Consider the following 20,859-nt stretch of genomic DNA (forward strand, 5'->3'; position numbering starts at 1 on the left):
TCAAAGACAGCGGTGCTTCTAAGTACAGATACTAGTTGCTAGGGAGCAATAGCTCCAGAGAACTCTTGCCTCCAAGTGCCACTAGCACACTTTCCAGAGACAGCTGGTTGTTTACTGTGAATAAAATGCTGGATTACATCAGGGATGGGGAGCATGGGACCTGCTATATGTTGTTGGTCTATATGTTGTTGGTCAGCCCAGCTAGCATAGCTGTTGGTTGGTGATGATGGGAGTTGTAGTCCAGCAACAGGGTTCCCCATCCCTGGACCAGATGGATGTTCGGTTTGAATGGCTCTTATGGTCCAAATGGCGCTTCACCAACTCTGTACTCAGATCACCCTGGTTCCCCACACCTCTTTATTACATGGTGAATTAAACCCCTAATATATGACCACCAAAAGTGTTTGTAAAATATGCTGTATTTCTAGATGTAGAGAATCCTGTTTTAATATGGGGTGCAAGATTGGGAATTAGCCACTGCTTTTTCTATGAACATCAGCGTGCATGAAATAGTTTGCAACCTTCCTCAATACAGATTAAGAGTCATTATCCAGATACTACAAGTCATGTTGCAAGTATCATCAAATGAGTTATGCAAGTAATAATTAGGGCAGCTGCATAATTGGATTCAGGGCTTTATTTCCAAATAGTTTAAAATACATATGGTTGGCTCTTCACAAATAAACTGTTTTTTAAAAAACATTCCAAAGATGCCAGATTGAATTCCAAAGGGGCAGTTAAATAAAGGAATTCTTTTTTGGATTGCAGATGGTTGTACTAAATTGCCAGAGGGTTGGGTCCAAAAACCAAAATAGGAAATATTAAAACAAAAAGGGTTCACTTTCAGTTTTCTTTTATTTTGGAAGAAACTACACAGACTTGTGCAATATCATCATACTCGTACGTTCTCTTCAGAAAGGTGTCTGTTAATCTCAAGCCAGAGACAGTCTAAAATGAAAGGGGGAGAAAAAAGGATTGACAATGTGAAACGTAACAGGCTTCTGAACTGGTCGTAAGAGCCCTATAACTCAACAGTATCACCTTATATAGGTTATAAGGACCCCATGCCGCCATTCTTGGAAAGAAATTCCAGGGCAATTGGATTTTTCAGTTTCTCTCCATGGGTGGAGAAGGTGGTCTGCCCTTGAAAGGACAAGGGACAGAGGAAAGGAAAACACCCCCCAGCCTTTTGCCCTACAGACACAAGCCCAACAGCTACTCCCTCCAACCCCATATAGGATTGCAATGCCCAAGCAGGAGATCTTACCTGTAGTCCCTGCACAGATGAAAGCAGCGTAAGTGTCAAGTGTAGGGATGAAGTGGGGTGCAGTTTGCCCAGCTGCCTTCCTGACACCCCACACCAGTGAATGGAATTAGTGTTGCACATTTCCAAAACCAGATCCATGGTTCTTTCACTGCTGGATGGAAAAGAATAATAAATTAACATAGAGCTCAATTTGTCTAAGGGCAAGTTCACACCAGTTCATGTGTTTTTCTATTTCTTTGCTGCCTTCTTTCTATGGTTAGAGAATGTTTCAGGGTGATGCATACGGTGGTTAAATAATTTAATGCTTCCAACAAACCTGTGGCTTAGTGATTGCCCAACAGGAGCCAGCATGATAATTAAAACATGTATTTCTTTTAAATTCTGATTATTAAAATGGTTTAAAAATGAAGTCCCTATGTAATACAAATACACACATCTTTTTCAGCACATTGGACCAACTAGGTCACTGCCTCTCTCTCCTCTCCATCAATAAAAACCACAAATATTTTTGGAATTCTAAAATCTACTTTGTCCACTGTATCTCAGCAAGTGAGGGGCAGAATTATATATATCTAGGAATGTTCATTTAAAAAACAAACCATTTCCATCACCTTAAAAATAATTATATATTCCTGCAGTAAGCAAAACCTTGAATGCAAGCAGTATTTTAATACATCTAAAACATTGGGTGAATTATCTCTACAAAACCTACCCCTTTGACTGGAAACGGTAAGCAGTTCAAACTACAATTCTTAAAAAATAGAGATGGCAGGAGGGGAAGTAATTTCATTACCTGCAGTTTGTTATTTTACATGTAATATCAAACGGTTCTTCCAAGTTTACAGTGTCCGGAATTGTCTCCAACGAAACCCTGACATCACCATAACCTGGAGCCTAAGAAAGCATTAAAAGTTTAAGGTACACCCACACCAAAAGAGAGAGAGAGAGAGAGAGGGTGGGGTGGGGTGGGGATACGAGACAAGCAGTAGTACTAGAGTAGAAATGGCCATTGTGGTCCCCTTCCGATGGATTCCACTTTCTACCATCCTCAGCTATGGGCTATTGTGGCTAGGACTGATGGAAGTTATAATTCACAGCAACATCTGAAAGGCACCACAAGTGAATCGTAGGATGACATTCTGGAGAAGTATATGTAACATTACACATTTCATGTTTATGCTGATGTACTTGGGAGTCCTCATTTGGGTTTTTATGAACAGGAGCAACCTCAAACATCTTCAGAAAGAAAACATAAAAACTGAGATTTACAGTACAATTCTGGATATAAGTAAATTTTAAGATACAATTAAGATACAATTCTGCATTTAAGTAAGTTTTACCCACTCTTGAGTAAAACCTCTACAGCCTTTTCTCCTTATGAGTGCACAAGCCACTGCTTTCAAGTAGTGTTGTATTTAACTATATGTTGATATTTAATTAAACAGGTTTTAGACCACTTTTTAGGCAAAGTTGCTTGGCAAAGCAGTTTACAACCACAGACAAATATTAATCCACAACATTCAGTAGTAAAACAAGTTATGGCAGTCTCATCCCAGGAACATACAAGCCAGCGTAACAACAAAATACGGTAAGCCATCTAGTTCTCAAAGAGCAGCGTGAAACAGGGAGCTGCCTTGAAATGAATCAGGACACTGGTCAATCTAGTGCAGTCTTGTCAACACCGACCAAAAGCAGATTTCAGATGGGACGTTCACAGCTGTGCCTGTTGATGCCTGGGACCTTCTGCACGCAAAGCAGATGCTCTATCACTGAGCTATGGTCATTCCCCAAATAATTAGCATTGGCCCCAAAGACCCTGATGAAAAAAATTGATGTAAACAAGGCATGTTTACAGCTAGCAAGGGAGGAAATATACCTGATCTCACTTGGAATCAAATTCCATATTTGGGGTGGGGACTACTGAAAACAGTCTGTTCTGTGTTCCAGCAAAAGTGCTGTATATATATTTCTGGTCTTATAAATTGTAATATTAATGAGAACTTGAGAAGAATCCCAATGGATCACATCAAGGTCTATTTACTCCAATATTGTTTTTACAATTTCTAAATTTTCCTCCCAGCACCTGATATTCAGAGGTAAGCTGTATCTGCACAGGCTCTTCACTATTTCCCTTCTGTCTTTAAAGAGAGTCTTCTGAAAAATACTTACCATTCGTTGGAGCTGACTGGTTTGCAACCTTCCCCTTTCGCCCAAGTTTGTCTTCCATACTATATCAAGCTTTCCAATGACTGTCACACCTTTAATAACGCCAGCTTTCTCTGCAAACTCTTGCTTTGGTTTAAGACAGTAAAGATACTGTCGAGTATCCATGGGCTGCAGATACGTTCTTGAACCAAATGTTGACACACTGGAAGAGAAGGGGCAGGTTTACCTTAGCTTGTACCTCAAAATTGGACTTTTCGACAAAAATCCAGTGAATTGGCTATCAGATTCAATTTTGGGTTGCCTTTTCAGTTAAGAAAGAAAGCCTGCCTCCAGAAGTTTTAAGGAAATCAGGCTTAGCAGAGAAAAAAAATTAAAAGACAAGCAAGATAGCAAGATGTTTCTGCGAAAGTTTGGAAGGGAGGAATATAGGAATTTGGGGGGGGGGGGGGCTCAAACTGGCTAGACCACCTATTTGCTATGATACACTGGACTATATTCTACAGTAATCTTTCGATACAAATGGTGGTGATAGTTAAGAGAGTTCATAGAAAATGAATTGAGGTATATGCCAATGTTTTAAATTAAAAGCAAAAGTAGCAAGGTCATCAAGATACCACAGTAAGCAGTATGACACAAAATTATACAGTCGTACCTGTATAATAAATAAACCTGTATAACAGAATCTGTTCCGCAAGTCTGTTCAACTTCTGAAAACATTCGAAAACCAAGGTGAGGCTTCCTGCAGGAGCTTCCTGCACTCAATTGGAAGCCACAGAAGCCGTGTCGGACATTCAGCTTCCCAAAAAAGTTGCAAACCAGAACACATATTTCCGGGTTTGCGGGGTTTGAGAGCCAAGACGTTTGAGTCACAAAGTGTTCAAGAACCAAGGTACGACTGTACTCTGGGCCCATAATACAAGGAACCACAGCAAAGAGCGTCCATTTGCAAGAACAGCTTCATCAGCGCACGTATAGCTTCAGTTATTGATACATGAAGATACAAGCACCATGATGTGTGACTGTAGGCAGTACAGTATGAAGAAGCAAATAAGGCCCTTACCTGTCCTCACCTTGGTTGACTGCATTTAATTCTGCTACGTTGTACATAATAGAAGGTTCCAGTGACACCTTCTCCATGAACATTGGAGAGGTTGTGATATTCTGAATCTGAGCTTCCAAAAATACTTCATCAGTCTAAAAGAGCAGAGAAAACGCCTAAATAAAAAAATAATCTCAACTGACAAAATGCTCCAGCATCTCAAGTGTTTGAAAAACATTAAACCACAAACGCAGTTAGTTCATGCCTGAAAATCAAAAGTAACAGTCATTAAATGCGAGAAAAGTCTTTATCCCAACAGAGAGCAGTAGAAGCAAAAATGTTAGTCAACTGGAATAGTGCTGAACAATGGATTTGGGAAAACTTTGTCGTATTTTCCTATTCTAAGGTAGTGTCTATATGGCCTAAATGGGACTTGCAAGCTGAGCTCCAACGGTCCACATCAATTCAGATTTTCTTTTAAAAGGAAAGAAATAACACTTTATAAATGTAAAATGAGTGCAATGCACAACAGACACATGCCATGCCAGATTAATGATGCACCAGGCTGCATACAAAGAAAATATTGTTAATAGGTGTGTTTTTTAAGTGTATGAACTGTTACAGGGGTTTAGAGGCATGCTACACAAACTGTTCACATTGACCTAAGAACTGTTCTAGTCTCTGCTATAAACTTTCATAATGGCACAGAGCTTAATAGTCTACTACCCCAACAACCTTATTTCTGGTTCTAAGACACCTAGACACCCATTATTGAGATGGGAAAAATTAAAGAACTTGATGCAATTTCAACTGCATGTCCCTTAACCGGGGACATGGTACAAACATGATCTGCTTAAATGTCTCTGCAAGATCTCAGTCCTGCAAAGCAGTGTGACGTATCTGGCAGTTCAAAGCTGCAATCAAAACCTGCTGACAATCAAAGGGATGCTTGCAGGGGAGGAACGATGGGAGCCACTCGATCAAAGGCTCCAACATCATATCTGATTACAGGCATGTGGAGGCTCTGTGTAAAATGGAAAATCCCATCAAGAAAAAGGGGCATACTTGGTTTTTTTTACTGAAAACAGGATAGCCCCATACCTATTTTCCACTGTTTATCAAAAGTTGAGTTGGAACTGGATGTTGACTGGTGGTGGCAAACTGTAAAACAATTCCAGCCTCTCAAATTCGATGTTGTTTGGAGGGCCATCAAAAGACAATGGGTGGGTCAGACATTAGCTTAGTTTTACAAAGCGGAGAAAGCCTCAGCCTCACATACTACTCCTTCCCTCTCCAGCAGCTTACATTTCTGTTTTTGCAAACCTGGACCAACGGTCGTTGTTTCTAACTATAGTTAGTGAAAGCAAGCCACAATTTGTGAAGCTGGCTCATTTCAAACCACTGTAGGATTAGCCACAGTTTAGAATATTGTCTGATTCTTAAACAGTGGTTAATCTAAAACAGAATACTCCCTTTCAGGCTCTTTGCTGGGAGATCAGCAAACTTTTAGGTAAATTACCTATTAGACAAAATTCCTGGAGTCTCTTTGGCAGCGGAAAAATTCCTGTCAGTGGCTGAGAAGACCAGAAAGCAACAGGTGAATAAAGGTTTGATCTTTATTGTCCTAGAAATTGTCTTTCTGGGGTTATCATGTTATGCTGATGTCACCTAACACTATTAGATCTGTACTTTTGGTTAATTTTGGCCTATTATCTGTATTTTAAAAAAGGTAGTGCATGTTGTAAAATAGAAGCAGCAGCTTCTGGTCTTCTTAGATTAGAGGGAGGGGAGTATTATGTATTCAAGCAAAACACCAATGACAAATAAAATTCAGTTATCTTGCTTTTAATTTTTTAAAAAAACCTTAGGTACTGGTACTATCGTGTCTTCTAGCACTAGGGATTTAATATTTTTCTACTCTTCTGAAAGAATATCCCATAAATCCATTGCTTACATCTTGTGTTTTCCAAATTTCCCATCAGTGTCTTTTAAAACAGCAACCACCAGAAATTTAGCAAGAGCCAAGTTGAGGGAAGAAAACAAAACCAAGCAGCATAATGAAAAAGCAAGGTAGCTTACAATGACGCAGGGGTTGATTAGTCTTACTCTCATGATTAGTCTCAATAGCATGATTCGATCAGAGCGCTTCACAGCAAATTTCCTGGATTATTATAGCACACACATTAAGATTTGAACTGCAATTACACCGTTAGAATCATTGCCACATGCATTCATAAATTTGAAGAGAGTTTTAAGAAACATATAAAGAAAGATGTGAAATATCTTGTCTCTCTCCTCCCATCCAGTGTCTTCACAAAAACAGCAGATAACAGAAATGTTGCCATGATTTAATATGAAACAAGCCTACATGCAAGGCTCTGTGTACTTTTATACCACCAAACACAAGAAACACTACCAGGTAAAGACCACTATTCCAAATAGTGAAAAATATATAAATTACGTAAGGAAATTTGCACAACACATTGGAAGGAAAATAGGCACTAGCAGAATTTAGTGCTATACTAGTCAATTAAATGATTTTTTTTTTTTAAATTGCTTTTGAGGGCCAAACCCTCAAGAATGGTCTTTCCACATATAAACCTACTTGGGACTCTTAAGATAACCCAAGGTCCTTCTCTGTGTGCTCCCATTTAAGAGATGCTAAGATGGTAGCAATGAGATAACAGGTCTTTCCAATGGTAGCCACCAGCTTGTGCAACACTCTCTCCAAGGAAGCTTGCATTTGATCTAGTAGGCTCTTCACACGTCATTGGAGGAGAGAAGATATTCTTGTTTACAATAGACTATTGGTGGATGTACATGGTTAGCATGCAGTGTTGCCTTAATGGATACATTTGCTATGTATTTTATTTTGCTTTGGCTATAAGTAAACTTGAGACTTCCTTAGATGTGGAAGTGATGAACAAATCTAATACTAGGCTTGTGTAAGAGATTTTATAGCCACTGAATTTCATTTCACTTGTTCACATGACATTCTAGCCTGTACTGTAAAAGCCCTTCTGGGAATGAAAAACCTTTCTGCATGCAGAAGGATTGGCCTCCAACCCAATACCTTCAATTTAATGCAATTTCTTATACAACTTTAATTTTCTTTTTGCATAACTTATTCTGGCTTTGTGAATCATCAGACAGGCCCAGAACTATTCCAGACCATGACACCCCACTCTAGCCACTCATGACAAATCACACTTTCAGCATCAGAGACAACAGACCTCCAAATATGAGTTGCTGAGGTTCACAGCTGGGAAAGTACTACAATGTTCACTACTTGGGGGCTTTTCATAGGCATCTGGCTGGGCACTGTCAGAACAGAATGCTGAACTTTGGTCTGGTCCAGCAGAGCTGTTCTTATGTAAATAAATAAAACAAATGTTTCAGAAGATTTGCAGAAAACTGAATTTTTGCCCAATGAAACATGTTGTGCTCCCAACAGAAATCGCAACAAAAATAGCCCGGCCCATGTGCTTTTGTAGCCTCAACAGTACGCCTCTAGGAATATCATTGTTGCTCTGTGGTCAACAATTAGTTTCCTAGTCACAGTAGTTTACTGAACTATTTATTCAGTACAGAAGTCTGAACTGCAAAATACTGTTAAACAATGGATGCAAGGAGAGAGCTAGTATGGGGAGAAAGGGGAAACAAGCCTATATCTATGTGTACAAACATTGCTTTTCCATTATGTTTTCCAAATAATGTTAGTAACAGGCAGAAAGACAAACAGAAGACAAGCATACATATTTATAAATAATAAATAAAATTACCACAGAACTGAGGTCACTCTAATGGGAAAATAAAAAAGAAAACATTAGAGAAATTAGGGTTAAATGTTAAAGAAAAAAAGGAGGACAACTAAGTTTCAAATAAAATGCACCTTTCTGCATTTTTTTTGGTACTTTCTAAACAAGACAGCATTAGTAAGAGAGAAATGTAAACTGGCAATAAAAATGAAAGGCTCACTACTAAGAAATCTTATTTCGAAATAAGACCATGTCAGCATATGGTATAATGAAGAAATAAATTATGTGAAATGGCAAACACAGGGAGTGCACAATGAACACAATGGTAAACCAGTACATGCTCACAGAAGAAGTCCATTACTTGGCTGAATATTTCCATATGGGGGAAAAACTGAGGACCAGTTAATCTTACAAATATTCTATTAATGCACAATGTCTTAAATATGGGAAGGAAACCTGTTTACTGATGACTCTCGGGTTTTAAATTGAGCCAGTCTGCATATTAACTGCATGTATTTATACATCATCCTATAACAAAAGCTCCCATTGTAATTAATAAGCTACAAGAAAATTGAAAGCACCATTGGAAAAGGACAAGTGCTAAATGCACCTCCCAATGAATTGCCTTTCTTCAAAAGCTTAATTCGGTACCATAACAACCTTTACATTTTTCAATCCCCCCACCCCCTTTATACTAGGTATCTTTAAATATTGTTTGGCCAACAACTCAGGGAATTACCAATCCCATCACAGGCACAAGTGCACTTGAAGAGCATCTCTGTCAGAGGCACTGTGCCTTTAAGACCCAAAGGTCTTTCTATAATTCATCAAGTTGCACCTCTCTCAGGATAGAGATGCAGTGATGGGGAAATCCGCACCCGCTGCATTGCTGTCACACAGACCTGACAAGTAATTCTATTCTGGCATATCACCTAGTATTAGTTTACTTAACATCAATAATGTCTGTTTTTAAATAAGGTAGCAGCCTTTTTGACTAAATCTGAACCACAAGTTTATCCAGTTGATAATGAAACAAATGTTTTTAAAATGGATTATAACTAAATATGCAGCCACATTTTCCCCAAATGGTGATGGCAATGACAAATGGATAGATTAACGTGAGGAGGAGAGCAAGGTGTAGATTTGTACTCACCTGTTTTCCTCACCCTCGGCCAGGAAAGAGGGCAAGATCATTATATTTTTCCAAAGATGTAATAGCTAGGCAGCCATTTTCTATAGCTGGCATACGGAAATTTTATGCCAGAATCATAGAACGGTAGAGATGGATGGGAAACTGAGGGTTACCCAGTTCAATTCCTTGCAATGCAGGCATCTCAACTAAAGCATCCCTGACAGAGGGCCGTCCAAGCTCTGCTTTAAAACCTCCAAGGAAGGAGAGTCCACCACTTTCTGGTGGACTCTGTTCCACTGTTAGCATGCCCTTTGGGGTATTCTGTAGTTTCTTAGTAGCTTTTAACATACAACTTGGTTTATTATTTTTTTAAAAATAAAATACTGTAAGTACAGTTAAACAAATTCACTCCTTCACCTAGTTTTCAAACAATCCTTTCAGCTCTATTTTCCTAAGTTTATCTCCTCAGATTTTTCTATTTTGTGGCTAGTCCAGCTAATAAAAAGTGCGTAAGTTCAAACTGCCAACACCTGTCAATTCTAAAAGACAAAAGATTAATATTATGTAGAAAGGAATAATTTAAAAATGCTTTGCCAGGTGAGAAAGTTCTGTTTATTTGTCTGGGTTTAACAGAACAGATAATGAAATGGGCCTATTATATCTCAAATGGGAGATCTAGATCTATAATCCTGAAAAAGAACCACCATTTTAATTCCCAATATAACAAGTTTTCACTAAGAGCCTGTTCAGAATTTTGGACACCAAGCACTAAATACAATATTCTGCATTTACCTCAGCATTGTAGAACTTTGTTTTCACATCTAGCGGTTTGAGGACCTGTTTGAAAAAAGAATAAATACTAAAGGGAGATTTATCAAACTCCTTCACCAACACTAAGTACTACCTGTTTCTGAGTAATTCAAAAGTAAAGTTATTAACTTGCGTCCATATAAGCAAACCCCAAAGTTTACTTCAGTGGAAGAACCCAGCTTACTCATCCCACTTTTTCTTTCCTATGTCTACAGACGCTTCCACATTTTGATCAGGTAAAAGGATTTTACAGTAGCATGGCAAAAAACCTCTCCCACAAAAGTTATTTTTATACCAGAGTGTCATATAGGTCACGATCATACTCTTTAATATAATGATGCATTTCAAAATTAGCAGTTTTAATTTCCACAAGCTTTAATTAAGAAATGCTGCTTTTCCCCAGCTTCTGCTGTTGGAAGGAAGTCAGCCAGTGGCAAATCAGCTGCAAGCAATTACACTATCAATTGCTGGCTAAGCTTTCTAATTAAAGGAGCAAAGCATATCAATTATCAGGTTTTATATAAGCGACAAATAAATAAAATCTTTTCATTTGCATATCAGCGATTCTCACCCTGAAATCAAGACAGACTGCAAATAGACTTAAATTATTCTTATTAAATAATTTGTTTGCATGCCACTTTAATGCAAGAGTTTCACCTTTAAATCATAGTGACGTATATGGAAATACTTGTGCATGTTACTAAAAACAGAGGTGCTTTGCTTCTTCCCTGCTCCTCCCGGAAACAAGAGAGCAAGAGACGAGAGGAGCACCTGCAGTTTCAGAAGCAAGCAGTAGCACTCTGCACCTTCACCTCCGGAACCATGCTGAAATTTAGCTATGTTTTCAACAAGGGTCACCTGTGGAGTAGCTACTGTTTAACTCTACGTTTGCTACCTGCCATATCTTCACGACTTTATGATTGGGCAACTATACCTTTGACAGATGTGGAACAGGCAGAAATTCAGCAGATGCCACTACCTTCATCTCTGCAAGTTCATGCTAGGAAAACTTCATGTCTTCATTTTTTGCTCATTATGTAGCTGTTAAAAGGCACAGGAACCCCATATCCTTATGATACCTGATTCCTCTATGTACAGACACCTCAATCCTCAGAAGGTATTTTCTGTAATGCTGTTCTGGGGTTTCTACCCCAAAAGCCAAACTTCCAAATCAAAACTCTTCACTTGGTTATTTTTAAAGTTACCAGGAGAGGACCCAGATAAGGTTCCCCACTTCTAAACTCCGTGAGGTATTGGCATCCCTGGTTTCTGCAACTTTACCCCTATCTACCTACTTACCTACCATCATCCATTCATTCATTCATTCTGGATTAATTCCAATCTGTCTCTGACTTGGCTTACAGACAACTTGGTAGATGACCTATGATAAGGACTGGACTGACAGAGTATAGTGGACTGACAGAGTATAGAATCAGTGGCTACTGATTCTATTGACTTTCTGGGGTTCAACCTGGGAGACATGGTGCTACGATAGCTCTGGTCATTTCTAGAGGGATGGACCTAGAAGGTGCTGCTGGGGGGGACTGATGATTCACATTACGGTACTAGCCTCTCTTGCACTTCACTTTGACGCTGATGCGAACTTGTACCGACAAACCCAACATTAAAAGAAACCTTAACAACAACTGCACCACCACCACCAAATTTGCCCCAGATAAATTCTGGGGAAAGCTGCAAGCACGGGCAGCATAGAAGAGACAGAGAGAGATAGAAAAGGGTTAGATATCTTCAATCACAGTCAACACTGCCAGCTATGTCAGCTTAATACCTGAAATTTGAAGAACTTTCTGAAGTACATCTTCTCACCTGTCTGTGTGGTGTAGCTTACCGCACACACTAAGCTGAAAGAGACAAATGATTCAGTGGGGTTTAACTAGTTTTCAGTCTTGCTTGTGTTTCCAGGTTGGGAGGAGAATGGGGAAATGGAGCAAATGGTGCAAATTTGCAATTCATCTCCTTCAGAATTCTGAACACATTTGGCAATTTATTTATTTTTTACAGAATGGGGAAAACTAAATTAAGTTTACAGATGGTTTTAGACTACCAGAAGCATTTCTCTTAATGCAAGGTATCATTCCCCACGGGATCAACTGCAGCTCTCTGTGCCATATCCTATACTGTTCCAGGAGTTCCCCATATCTTTCGAAAGGCTTTTTTTGGAGTGAGGGAGACACATTGTGAAGGAGGGATTGACAACAAGCAGGTGTCCTGCCTTTGGCAAGCTACCGTTAGATACAACCCTATGAATGGGGTGGGGGGGGAGTATAATGTGTCTTACATGTGCGTTCCTATTTCCTTTACTTCATGGTGTATTACATCATCGATACAACAGTCTTGTTTGAGTTCTGCCACTGCAGCACTAGAGGCTGAAAGGTTTAACCGCTGCGAACTTGTCTGTAGATCAGCCTTGGAATTAAGAACAAAAAAACTCTTCAATAAAAGAGAGGTTGAATTGCATTATTGAAAATAGTTTTTCATTGCTTTAACTGATTTTACATTCCCTAAGGCATTCATTAAAAATCTGAGCACTGTCCACTGAGAAGATGTGATGCCCAAGCATCCCGAAAGCTTAACATGTAATTGTAATGTTCTCTTGCACGATTGGGGTTGTACAGTAGAACTTTCCATTGGAATATACTTGGAACGGGTAAGAAAAGTGCAGAACAAACCTACTTTCACTGCCTCAAAAATATATAGCAAGCAAAAAGAATATGCCTTTACAATTTACCCTGTTACCTTTAGACACACCCCCATTGTTTTTGTTCAAAGTTTCCTTCAACTAGAAAAACGTTAACTTAACAACACACTTAAAACTACTTGATAAGAACAAACATACCTTTACCAAAATATCTTTTACCACTTGGTGACTGTCATTATGTACACTGATGTAGCTGGAAAATGTCTCTCCTAAGAATATATTTCTGTTCAAGAAGGGAGGAGAAAAGAGAACTGTTAAAACCATTGCTTTGAATAAATCTCTAAGATCTATTATTGCCCACTTTTAACAACTGCATGGACTTCTGTTATTGTACCATGAAAGCCATACTTATAGAGTTCCATTTTTGCATCTTCTAGCATTGATGATATTGCATGCACAAGGCTCAAAACCTCTGAAGACAATCTTATGGTTTCAGTACAGTGGTACCTCAAGTTACATATGCTTCAGGTTACATACGCTTCAGGTTACAGACTCCGCTAACCCAGAATAGTGCTTCAGGTTAAGAACTTTGCTTCAGGATGAGAACAGAAATTGTGCTCTGGCGGCGAGGCGGCAGCAGGAGGCCCCATTAGCTAAAGTGGTGCTTCAGGTTAAGAACGGTTTCAGGTTAAGTACGGACCTCCGGAATGAATTAAGTACTTAACCCGAGGTACCACTGTACTTAACATAGTGCCTAAGCACAGCAGAGTGTTGACAAGAACAAACAAAATTAAAATAAGTAAGCTAGTCTGAGCTAGCTAAGGCACACAGCATGGATGTGTATATGAGTATGTTGTGCAGATTTTAAAAGGGAATTAGGCAGATTCATGTGTGGAAGATAAGGATAACATGATGGCTATATGACACCTCCAGGTTCATAGGCAACGCCACTGCCTGGGGAATCAAGAGTGGGAAAGAATTATTGTCCTTACATTCTGCTTGCAGGCTTTCCATAGCTATCTGATCAGTCACTGTGGGAAAGAGGATGGTGGACTAGATAGGTTTAGTCAAAAGCAGAAGGAATGTTCTTATATTCAAAATCATGGTCTGGTAGTTGCTAGCTTTACTTTTAACTCACCACCTCTGTTTAACAGTAAAGATCTCTTCATGCTTCATCCAATGACTGTTTACTCAGAGGTACCACTGATTCAAAGTTAGAAACCATAATAGATGGCTTCCTAACCCTGTAACACAAGAGGCCCTTGGAAACGGTTTGTGGCAGGGGGAAATTAAGAATAATAATAGACATTATCCATAGGAAGGACAAGGAAGATAGGCTTAGGCCACAGTCCTAAGAGCAGGGGTCAGCACGCTATTTCAGCCGTGGGATGGTCCACCATCCCTCAGACCATGTGGTGGGCCGGATTATATTTGGGGAGGGGGAATGAACAAATTCCTATGCCTCACAAATAACCCAGAGATGCATTTTAAATAAAAACACACATTCTACTCATGTAAAAACACACTGATTCCCAGACCATCCAGAGGCCGGATTGAGAAGGCGATTGGGCCGCATCTGGCCCACGGACCTTAGATTGCCTACCCCTGCCTAAGAGTTGGAAGCAAGTACAACTGAAACAGCTGGTATTTACAATATTAGGACAGTTCTGCACAGGACTAGAGATCATAAAAAAATTATCTCAACAAATCTACACATCTATATACAATTCTTACCCAAAATTCTGAGGCAAAGTCAACATTTCCCCAAGCATTAATGTTTCTGCTCCTTTTACTGTGGAAGGATCATCTTTCATTAACTGGTTAAACAGATCTCCTGCAGTAATATAAAATTATATGTCAGGTCAACTAACTTGATATTTCTATATAAACTAATTAAATATTTTAATTGATTAGCCACTGGCTTTTAACTTATTTTAATATATTTTCATCTGAACATACAATTGAAAACAAATGTGAAGTGGCATTTGTGTTAGAAGGAAAGGAAATTTAATATTTTTGCCATACTAAATGGCAGAGTTCTAAACAAGCAACTCTAAGCAGTTTTGTAATATGTATAAATAGTGGTTTAAACAGACTTTTTGTAGTTCCGTGAATTTTATTGTTTCTTTAAAAAAAAACAACCAATAAAAACCTTCAACAGTAATTTATCTGCTATTTTTGGAAGGAAAAGCCACCCAGAAACTTCTTGGCAAACATTGGCTCCAGTTCTCATGAATTCTTGCAAGACCTGCTAGCTGAGATCTTCTGATTTTTGTTGTTGTTTTGAAAGGCTATCATTTCATGTCTCTCAGTTCTATGGGCTGTTACAGGGAAAGCATTCCATGTGGGCATACATGGCAATAAATGAAGCAATGCCAAAGAAAGGAAAATAAATTTTAAGTTTCTGTACTCTGGTTTGAAAAAGAAGGGATCTGAAATGTCCATGTGCTCCGCATAGTGGTGAACATCAATCATTCCACATTACTGAGCTTTTAGCTTGCTAGGACTGTACTAACACACCCACACTCCCACTATGCTGATGACTGGGGACTTAGGATGGTGCATAAGTGTGTTCCTACTGGCCTCTGCCAATGGAGAGAAACATGCAATAACCTGTACATTGTTAGCAGAAAAGTTTCCTACAGAACCCAGGTTTCATGAAGTATCGCAATTGCACTGGTTCACACACAGGCAAACTACTGGTCACAATCCCCAAGCTTTAACTGAACTACAATATTTGGCACTGGTGTTGTTCAGCAACACTCCACACATTCAAGTACAGTATTTTCAGGTATACACTGGCCTAACAACAAATCTAACAGCAGTGTGCCTCTATATGTAGATCTACCAGAGTTTGAGTATTATTTAACACCATAACAAATTTTACCTGGCAAGTCTCTCTCTTCACAGGTCACAGGAATATTGGTGAACAAAGTAGGTTTGGTCAGCCTCATTACTGTGAATTTAGAAAGCAAATTCCACATTAATCACACACCTCATCACCAGGACTTCACTAGAAGCTCAACATATTTAACATCAAAAAAAGAACCATAAGACCTGTTTGGATATTACCTTGTCCCTGGAATTCTGCCCAAGTTTTATGTATTTTGTTTGTTTGTACTGAGCACAAGGAGATGAAATTGGGCTTAATGTGAAAACAACTAGAAATGCAGGAAGTGTTCATTCACACTGAGATTTTTAAAATCTCACCAATATTTAAAAAAATGTTTTATGATAATTACAAAAATCATTTTAACAAAACACAATACTCATAACCACCTTGATCCTTATCCAACCATGTTGAGAGTACCATTTGTAAGCAGTTGTTTTGGTCCAAAGGACAGTTGACTCCCCCTAAGGCAGACTGGGGGGGGGGGGTGTCCGTCAACCAAAGCTTTCCCCATTCATTCAAATGTAGATATTAAGGCTGGACCGGGGCCTGCAAACTATCGATTGTAGACCCTCCAACTGTCCCTATTTTCCAGGGACAGTCCTGGATTTACAGAAGCTGTCCCAATTTCTGATTTGATCCCAAAATGTCCTGCTTTTCCTTAGTATGTCCCAATTTTCATTATCCAACCCCTGAAGATAGCCCTCTACAGGGAAGCTTTTTAATGTTTAAAGTTTTATTATGTTTTTATATATGTTGGAAGCAGCCCACAGCTGCTGGGGCAACCCAGTCAGATGCTCAGGTAGAAGAAGGAGGAGGAGGAGGACATTCCTATTTTCATTGGAGAAATGTTGGAAGGTATGTGATTGCAATAGAATTTGCTTACAAATGACCATGTTTAGATGGCATACATTTTCTAAGGGCTGCTAAGAACACAAAGAAGTCTTGCCTCTGTACAGAACATAATGGCCAATAGGACAACATTCTGCCTACTGCCGATGTGATTACAATCTATAGGAAGCAAAAATGTAGGCCAAACATACAAAAAGGGAAACAAATATATCAGCATGATGGACTTCATAAAATTAAAGTTTAGAAATTAATACTCCAACACAGCAGCCTTTCTTTTTATTGTTCATTAATTTTAGACAAATCATTCCAAACAAATGTGGAAGGTCATTTCATTCATTGCATCAGGCTTACAAGGGGCATTCATTTTACAAGGGACATCTTCTTAAGTATTCACAGACTTTTTGAGAACTTAAAACAAAGCATAATCCAGTCTTGTAGAGATCAGTTTGCTTGAGATGTCCTGCTTTTTCCTCTAATTTTCTATGACTCCATACGCTAATCAAAGTGTGCACATATAGAGAACATGACTTACTATAGCTCAGAAGCATGAGTTATTTTTACGTGAGCAAAGAAATCTACAAGGAGGGCTTCTAATTTAAATAAAATGAAAAATGCCCAGGATAAGCTAATTACTCCCCTACTGCCCCCCCCCTCCTGCACTACCACAGATTTTTTTCAAAAACATTGTAAGGCAACAAAGTGTATTTAAAATATAACATTTCACAGAAAGTAGCAATACCTTGTTATAAAGCTACAGACTATGTATGATTCCATATTTGTGAACAAACAAATTTATTTTCCCCAAAAGGTTTAATTTTTCTCTAAGGTTGTTGGCAACATATTCACAGTACAGTATGTCACAGAAAACCGAAATCTGCCCTTCACTTCTCTGGATCGTAGCATTACATGATGGCAGTTCATTGCGTTTGATCATCTTACTGAGCTCTACCCAAATGTCCTCCAACGTTTGACTACCAAATGTAGATGGTTCAATTATCCACTGGGCTCTATAGAATGCATGGAGCTTTAATTTGTCTAAAGTGCTCTGCAGTTCTCTAGATAAAGGAAGAATCTTGTCTTTGAGCTTAGAGTTGGGAAGAGACACACTCCAAGACCTTCTCAGCTTCTGCTTGCTGCTTGCTGTTTGCTTTTCCAAATTGCTAAAATTGTTTCTTTCATGCTCAGCTTGCAAACACTTCCCAGCTTTTACATCAGGATGGAATTCCTTAAGCCCTGCAGTACAGTCATAAGATGGGGAGCAGCAAGCAGTTTCTATGGCTGCAATATGTTGCTTTATTTGCTCTACTTCTTCACCAGAAATAACTGGAGCGATTCTTTTAGGTTTGAGGGGAAGTTGGTGCAAGTCATTTGGAAACCAGGGTATGAAACTTGGGAGCTTCCTAACAGGAAATTCTTTCAGTGCCTCTTCTGTGATTCTTTGCAATGCTGCAGGGTCCCTTTGCCATGCTCGATAGTGCAGAATCACCTCCATGCTTGTACAACAGGAATCCACATGTTCTTATTTTAAATGTTTCTTGGACAGCAGCTTCATCACTAATGATATAATCACTTAAAAGAATCTTTTCATGCCATGTGCTGTGCAGTTCAGAAGAAAACAGGACCTAGAGCAGAAGTATTGCAAGTAATAAGACACGCTAGCAGTTTTCCCACTAAAATTCACCATCATGTTGACGCAGTTATCGCTAGAAAATGCTGTAGCAAGTGTAATGGGCTGCAAACGTATGCAGTTGGAAAACCAAACCACAACAGCACCCCCTCAGACTTATAGTTTTTTTGTTTCTGTCAGACATCTGGGTTAGCCAATTCAAACCAGAATGCTATATAAGTTTCTCCAATACAGAAATTAATCAAGTGAGATGGCCCTACTGTAAGGGAGCTGTGATACAGCACCAAATTTCTGAACTTCTGTGAGTGCCAAACACGTTGCCTTAAACATATATCTCGGCATTGCATAACTGTTTCCTTCCAACTCTAAAGCGGCTTCCCAATTGTGGAATGCCCTCCCCTCACGGACTCAGCTGATGCCAAGGCTGATCGGTTTTATGCATCGTGTAGACATCCCTATCTGAGCAAGCATTTTGCTGGACTGGATAGGTTTTCTCATCCTCATGGTGTTGTGATATAAATCAGATTTATTGTTGTACTAGTTTGCTTTTTCAGATTGTTTATTTTTATTGCTAAACAAATAAATAGCAGTCACAGAAGGGGGAGAATCAGGAACAGGGGCTGCAGTGCATGGGGGGGGGTTAACCCTTTTACTTCCACACTGTGGCCCTGATGACAATTTCTTCACATACTGTTTGTCACAGGCAGGAAGCTTTCATGCAGTAGTAGTAGCTGTTGCTTATGACTCCTAAGAAGAAGGAAGGATAGCAGAGTTGGAATGTTACTATAGTAGGATAATAATTGAAAAAAGAGGAAGAGAAGCTGGGAGGACTGAAATTATTCATGTTCATGGTAACGTCAGAAGTGTATGCATGCACATGGGGTCACAATTTTAGACTGGATAGTGTTCCAAGTATGCTATGCTATTTGTGTTGTCACAGAGGAAAGTTCTCTCAGCCTTAGAAGCAGGAAGGATACTCCAATGACAACCATTCTTCCACAAATCTGCATCTTTGGGTCCTTACTTTGATGGTCCCCCTTTTTTCTTGCTTGCTCTGCAATTCTTTAGAGCATTTACTCCACAATGTATATGTACTTTCTCTATTTAGTGTTCCTTGCTGGCAACTACAGAAATATATATTGCCATGAAATGTCTTTAAAGCATTTCTGCCTACAGAAGTGTATTGGGATTGTGCTTTGTAATGTTCATACACTCCACTTCGCCATAAGGAAATTATTTAAAAAGAGTTGCCTTTTTCAACAACTCATTATTTGTAAGAACTTGAGGGGATACTGGGACAGGAGATAGGAAGACTTCTAATTTCAACAACTGCTTAGGTACTGGTCCCAATCAATGCACTCTCCACACATCCTTCACAGCTTTTCTGGTACTCTTAGTGGCCATTTTTTCTCAGGAGAATGTTTCCATGTGTTAAACTCACACAACTGAGATTTCAAGGAAGCAGGTGAGAACTAGTTCCATTAATCTTGTTCTTCCATCTGAGGTTGCAGAAATGGGTTTGGTTTTTTCCTAAATAGCTTGTGTTGTGTTACAAAGAAAGGGTATATATTGGAAGGATTAAGGGATTTCCTCTTTAGCAGCTGATTATATCTAAGGCTTGACAGATTTTTTAAAAAAAATTTTAGTTCAAGGAAATGTTCCATTTTCTGGGAGCTGACAAGAAGATAACAGGCACCCCCTTTTTCAAAGCTCACTCCCGGAGCAGCTGTAGAATATTGCAGCCCCGCTTGCTTTAGAAATGTTTACACACCACCCGTCTCTGAAAGCTTGTTCTGCACCAACATTGTCCCTCTTGATTCATAGCTGGGCAAGCACAAGGAAGGCCTACCAACTGAAGATTTCGCAATGGATTTTGAGATGCAGTTCTTGCTTGTACAAAACTGCACAAAAAACAACACCCTGCACCACTGACCATTTCCTAGGGAAGCGATGATGTCCTTCTCTTTTAAAAGAAATCTGAAAACGTTGGGAGATTCCCCCTCCAGAGTGCACACTCTGGCTTGAACCAATGAGGCTGGATCGAGGGTCACTTTCCGAGCTCTTTATTCAACAACGTGCCCTGGCAGGTGGAATAAGGAACCGACCTTTTGAAAAGGATACCCCACTTCTCCTGCAAATTAGCTTTGGGCCACCAACCTGCCGATCCCTCTCAGGTTTAATTGCCTCAGACCCACCCGCTTTGGTCTCCTAAAAACAGCAGCCAAGGGAGCCGCCGCAGAAAGGAAGCGGGGCTGGATTCTCTCCTCCTTCGTCCCTTGCAGGATTTGCTTTTCAGCTGCTAAGCCCCAGGCCAAATCCGAAGGAGCGGAGGAAGCGAGAGCGAGTACCTTTCAGGGCCAAGAGATGCTCCTGCTTGGGCTGGGTAACATCCATCGCCGCAGCCGCTCCCGGGCCTCTTCCTCCTTTACGGAATCAGCCGAGGCCAAACTTCCTCCGGCCGCAAACAAGAGGTTCTCCCCCCGGCTTTGGCCCGCTTCCTTCTCCCAGCTGTGCTCCTCGCAATGCAAGTCTCCTCCGCAATCGAGCCAGAAACTACAATCCCCAGCGTGCTCTTTGTATCTCCATAGGCGCCTCTGCTTGCTTTTATTTCCTGCACCGTGGAAAAGGCGAGCTGTCAAAGTGATGCATGATGGGAGCT

General features: G+C 39.7%; 1 protein-coding gene across 4 annotated transcripts; it reads right to left on the reverse strand.

Annotated features, from left to right (window-relative positions):
- Window positions 1-619: 619 nt before the first annotated feature.
- TRAPPC13 (trafficking protein particle complex subunit 13) lies at window positions 620-20,811 on the reverse strand. 4 transcript variants are annotated; one of them, XM_083404201.1, is made up of 13 exons: window positions 20,549-20,811; window positions 15,719-15,787; window positions 14,566-14,665; window positions 13,030-13,114; window positions 12,472-12,599; window positions 11,962-12,034; window positions 10,155-10,199; window positions 8,255-8,272; window positions 4,494-4,627; window positions 3,437-3,635; window positions 2,061-2,161; window positions 1,268-1,415; window positions 620-948 (listed from the first exon to the last, which is right to left on the reverse strand). In XM_083404201.1, the coding sequence occupies exons 1-13, from the start codon at window positions 20,592-20,594 to the stop codon at window positions 844-846; spliced, it is 1,251 nt and encodes a 416-aa protein (XP_083260327.1). In that variant the 5' UTR covers window positions 20,595-20,811; the 3' UTR covers window positions 620-843. The 4 variants fall into 4 exon arrangements, with proteins under 4 accessions (XP_083260327.1, XP_083260326.1, XP_083260329.1 ...); XM_083404200.1 differs by having other exon boundaries at window positions 1,268-1,418; XM_083404203.1 differs by lacking the exon at window positions 8,255-8,272.
- Window positions 20,812-20,859: the final 48 nt, after the last annotated feature.

The sequence above is a fragment of the Podarcis tiliguerta genome, assembly GCF_965153285.1.
Source record: "Podarcis tiliguerta genome assembly, chromosome: 11".
NCBI classification, from domain to species: domain Eukaryota; kingdom Metazoa; phylum Chordata; class Lepidosauria; order Squamata; family Lacertidae; genus Podarcis; species Podarcis tiliguerta.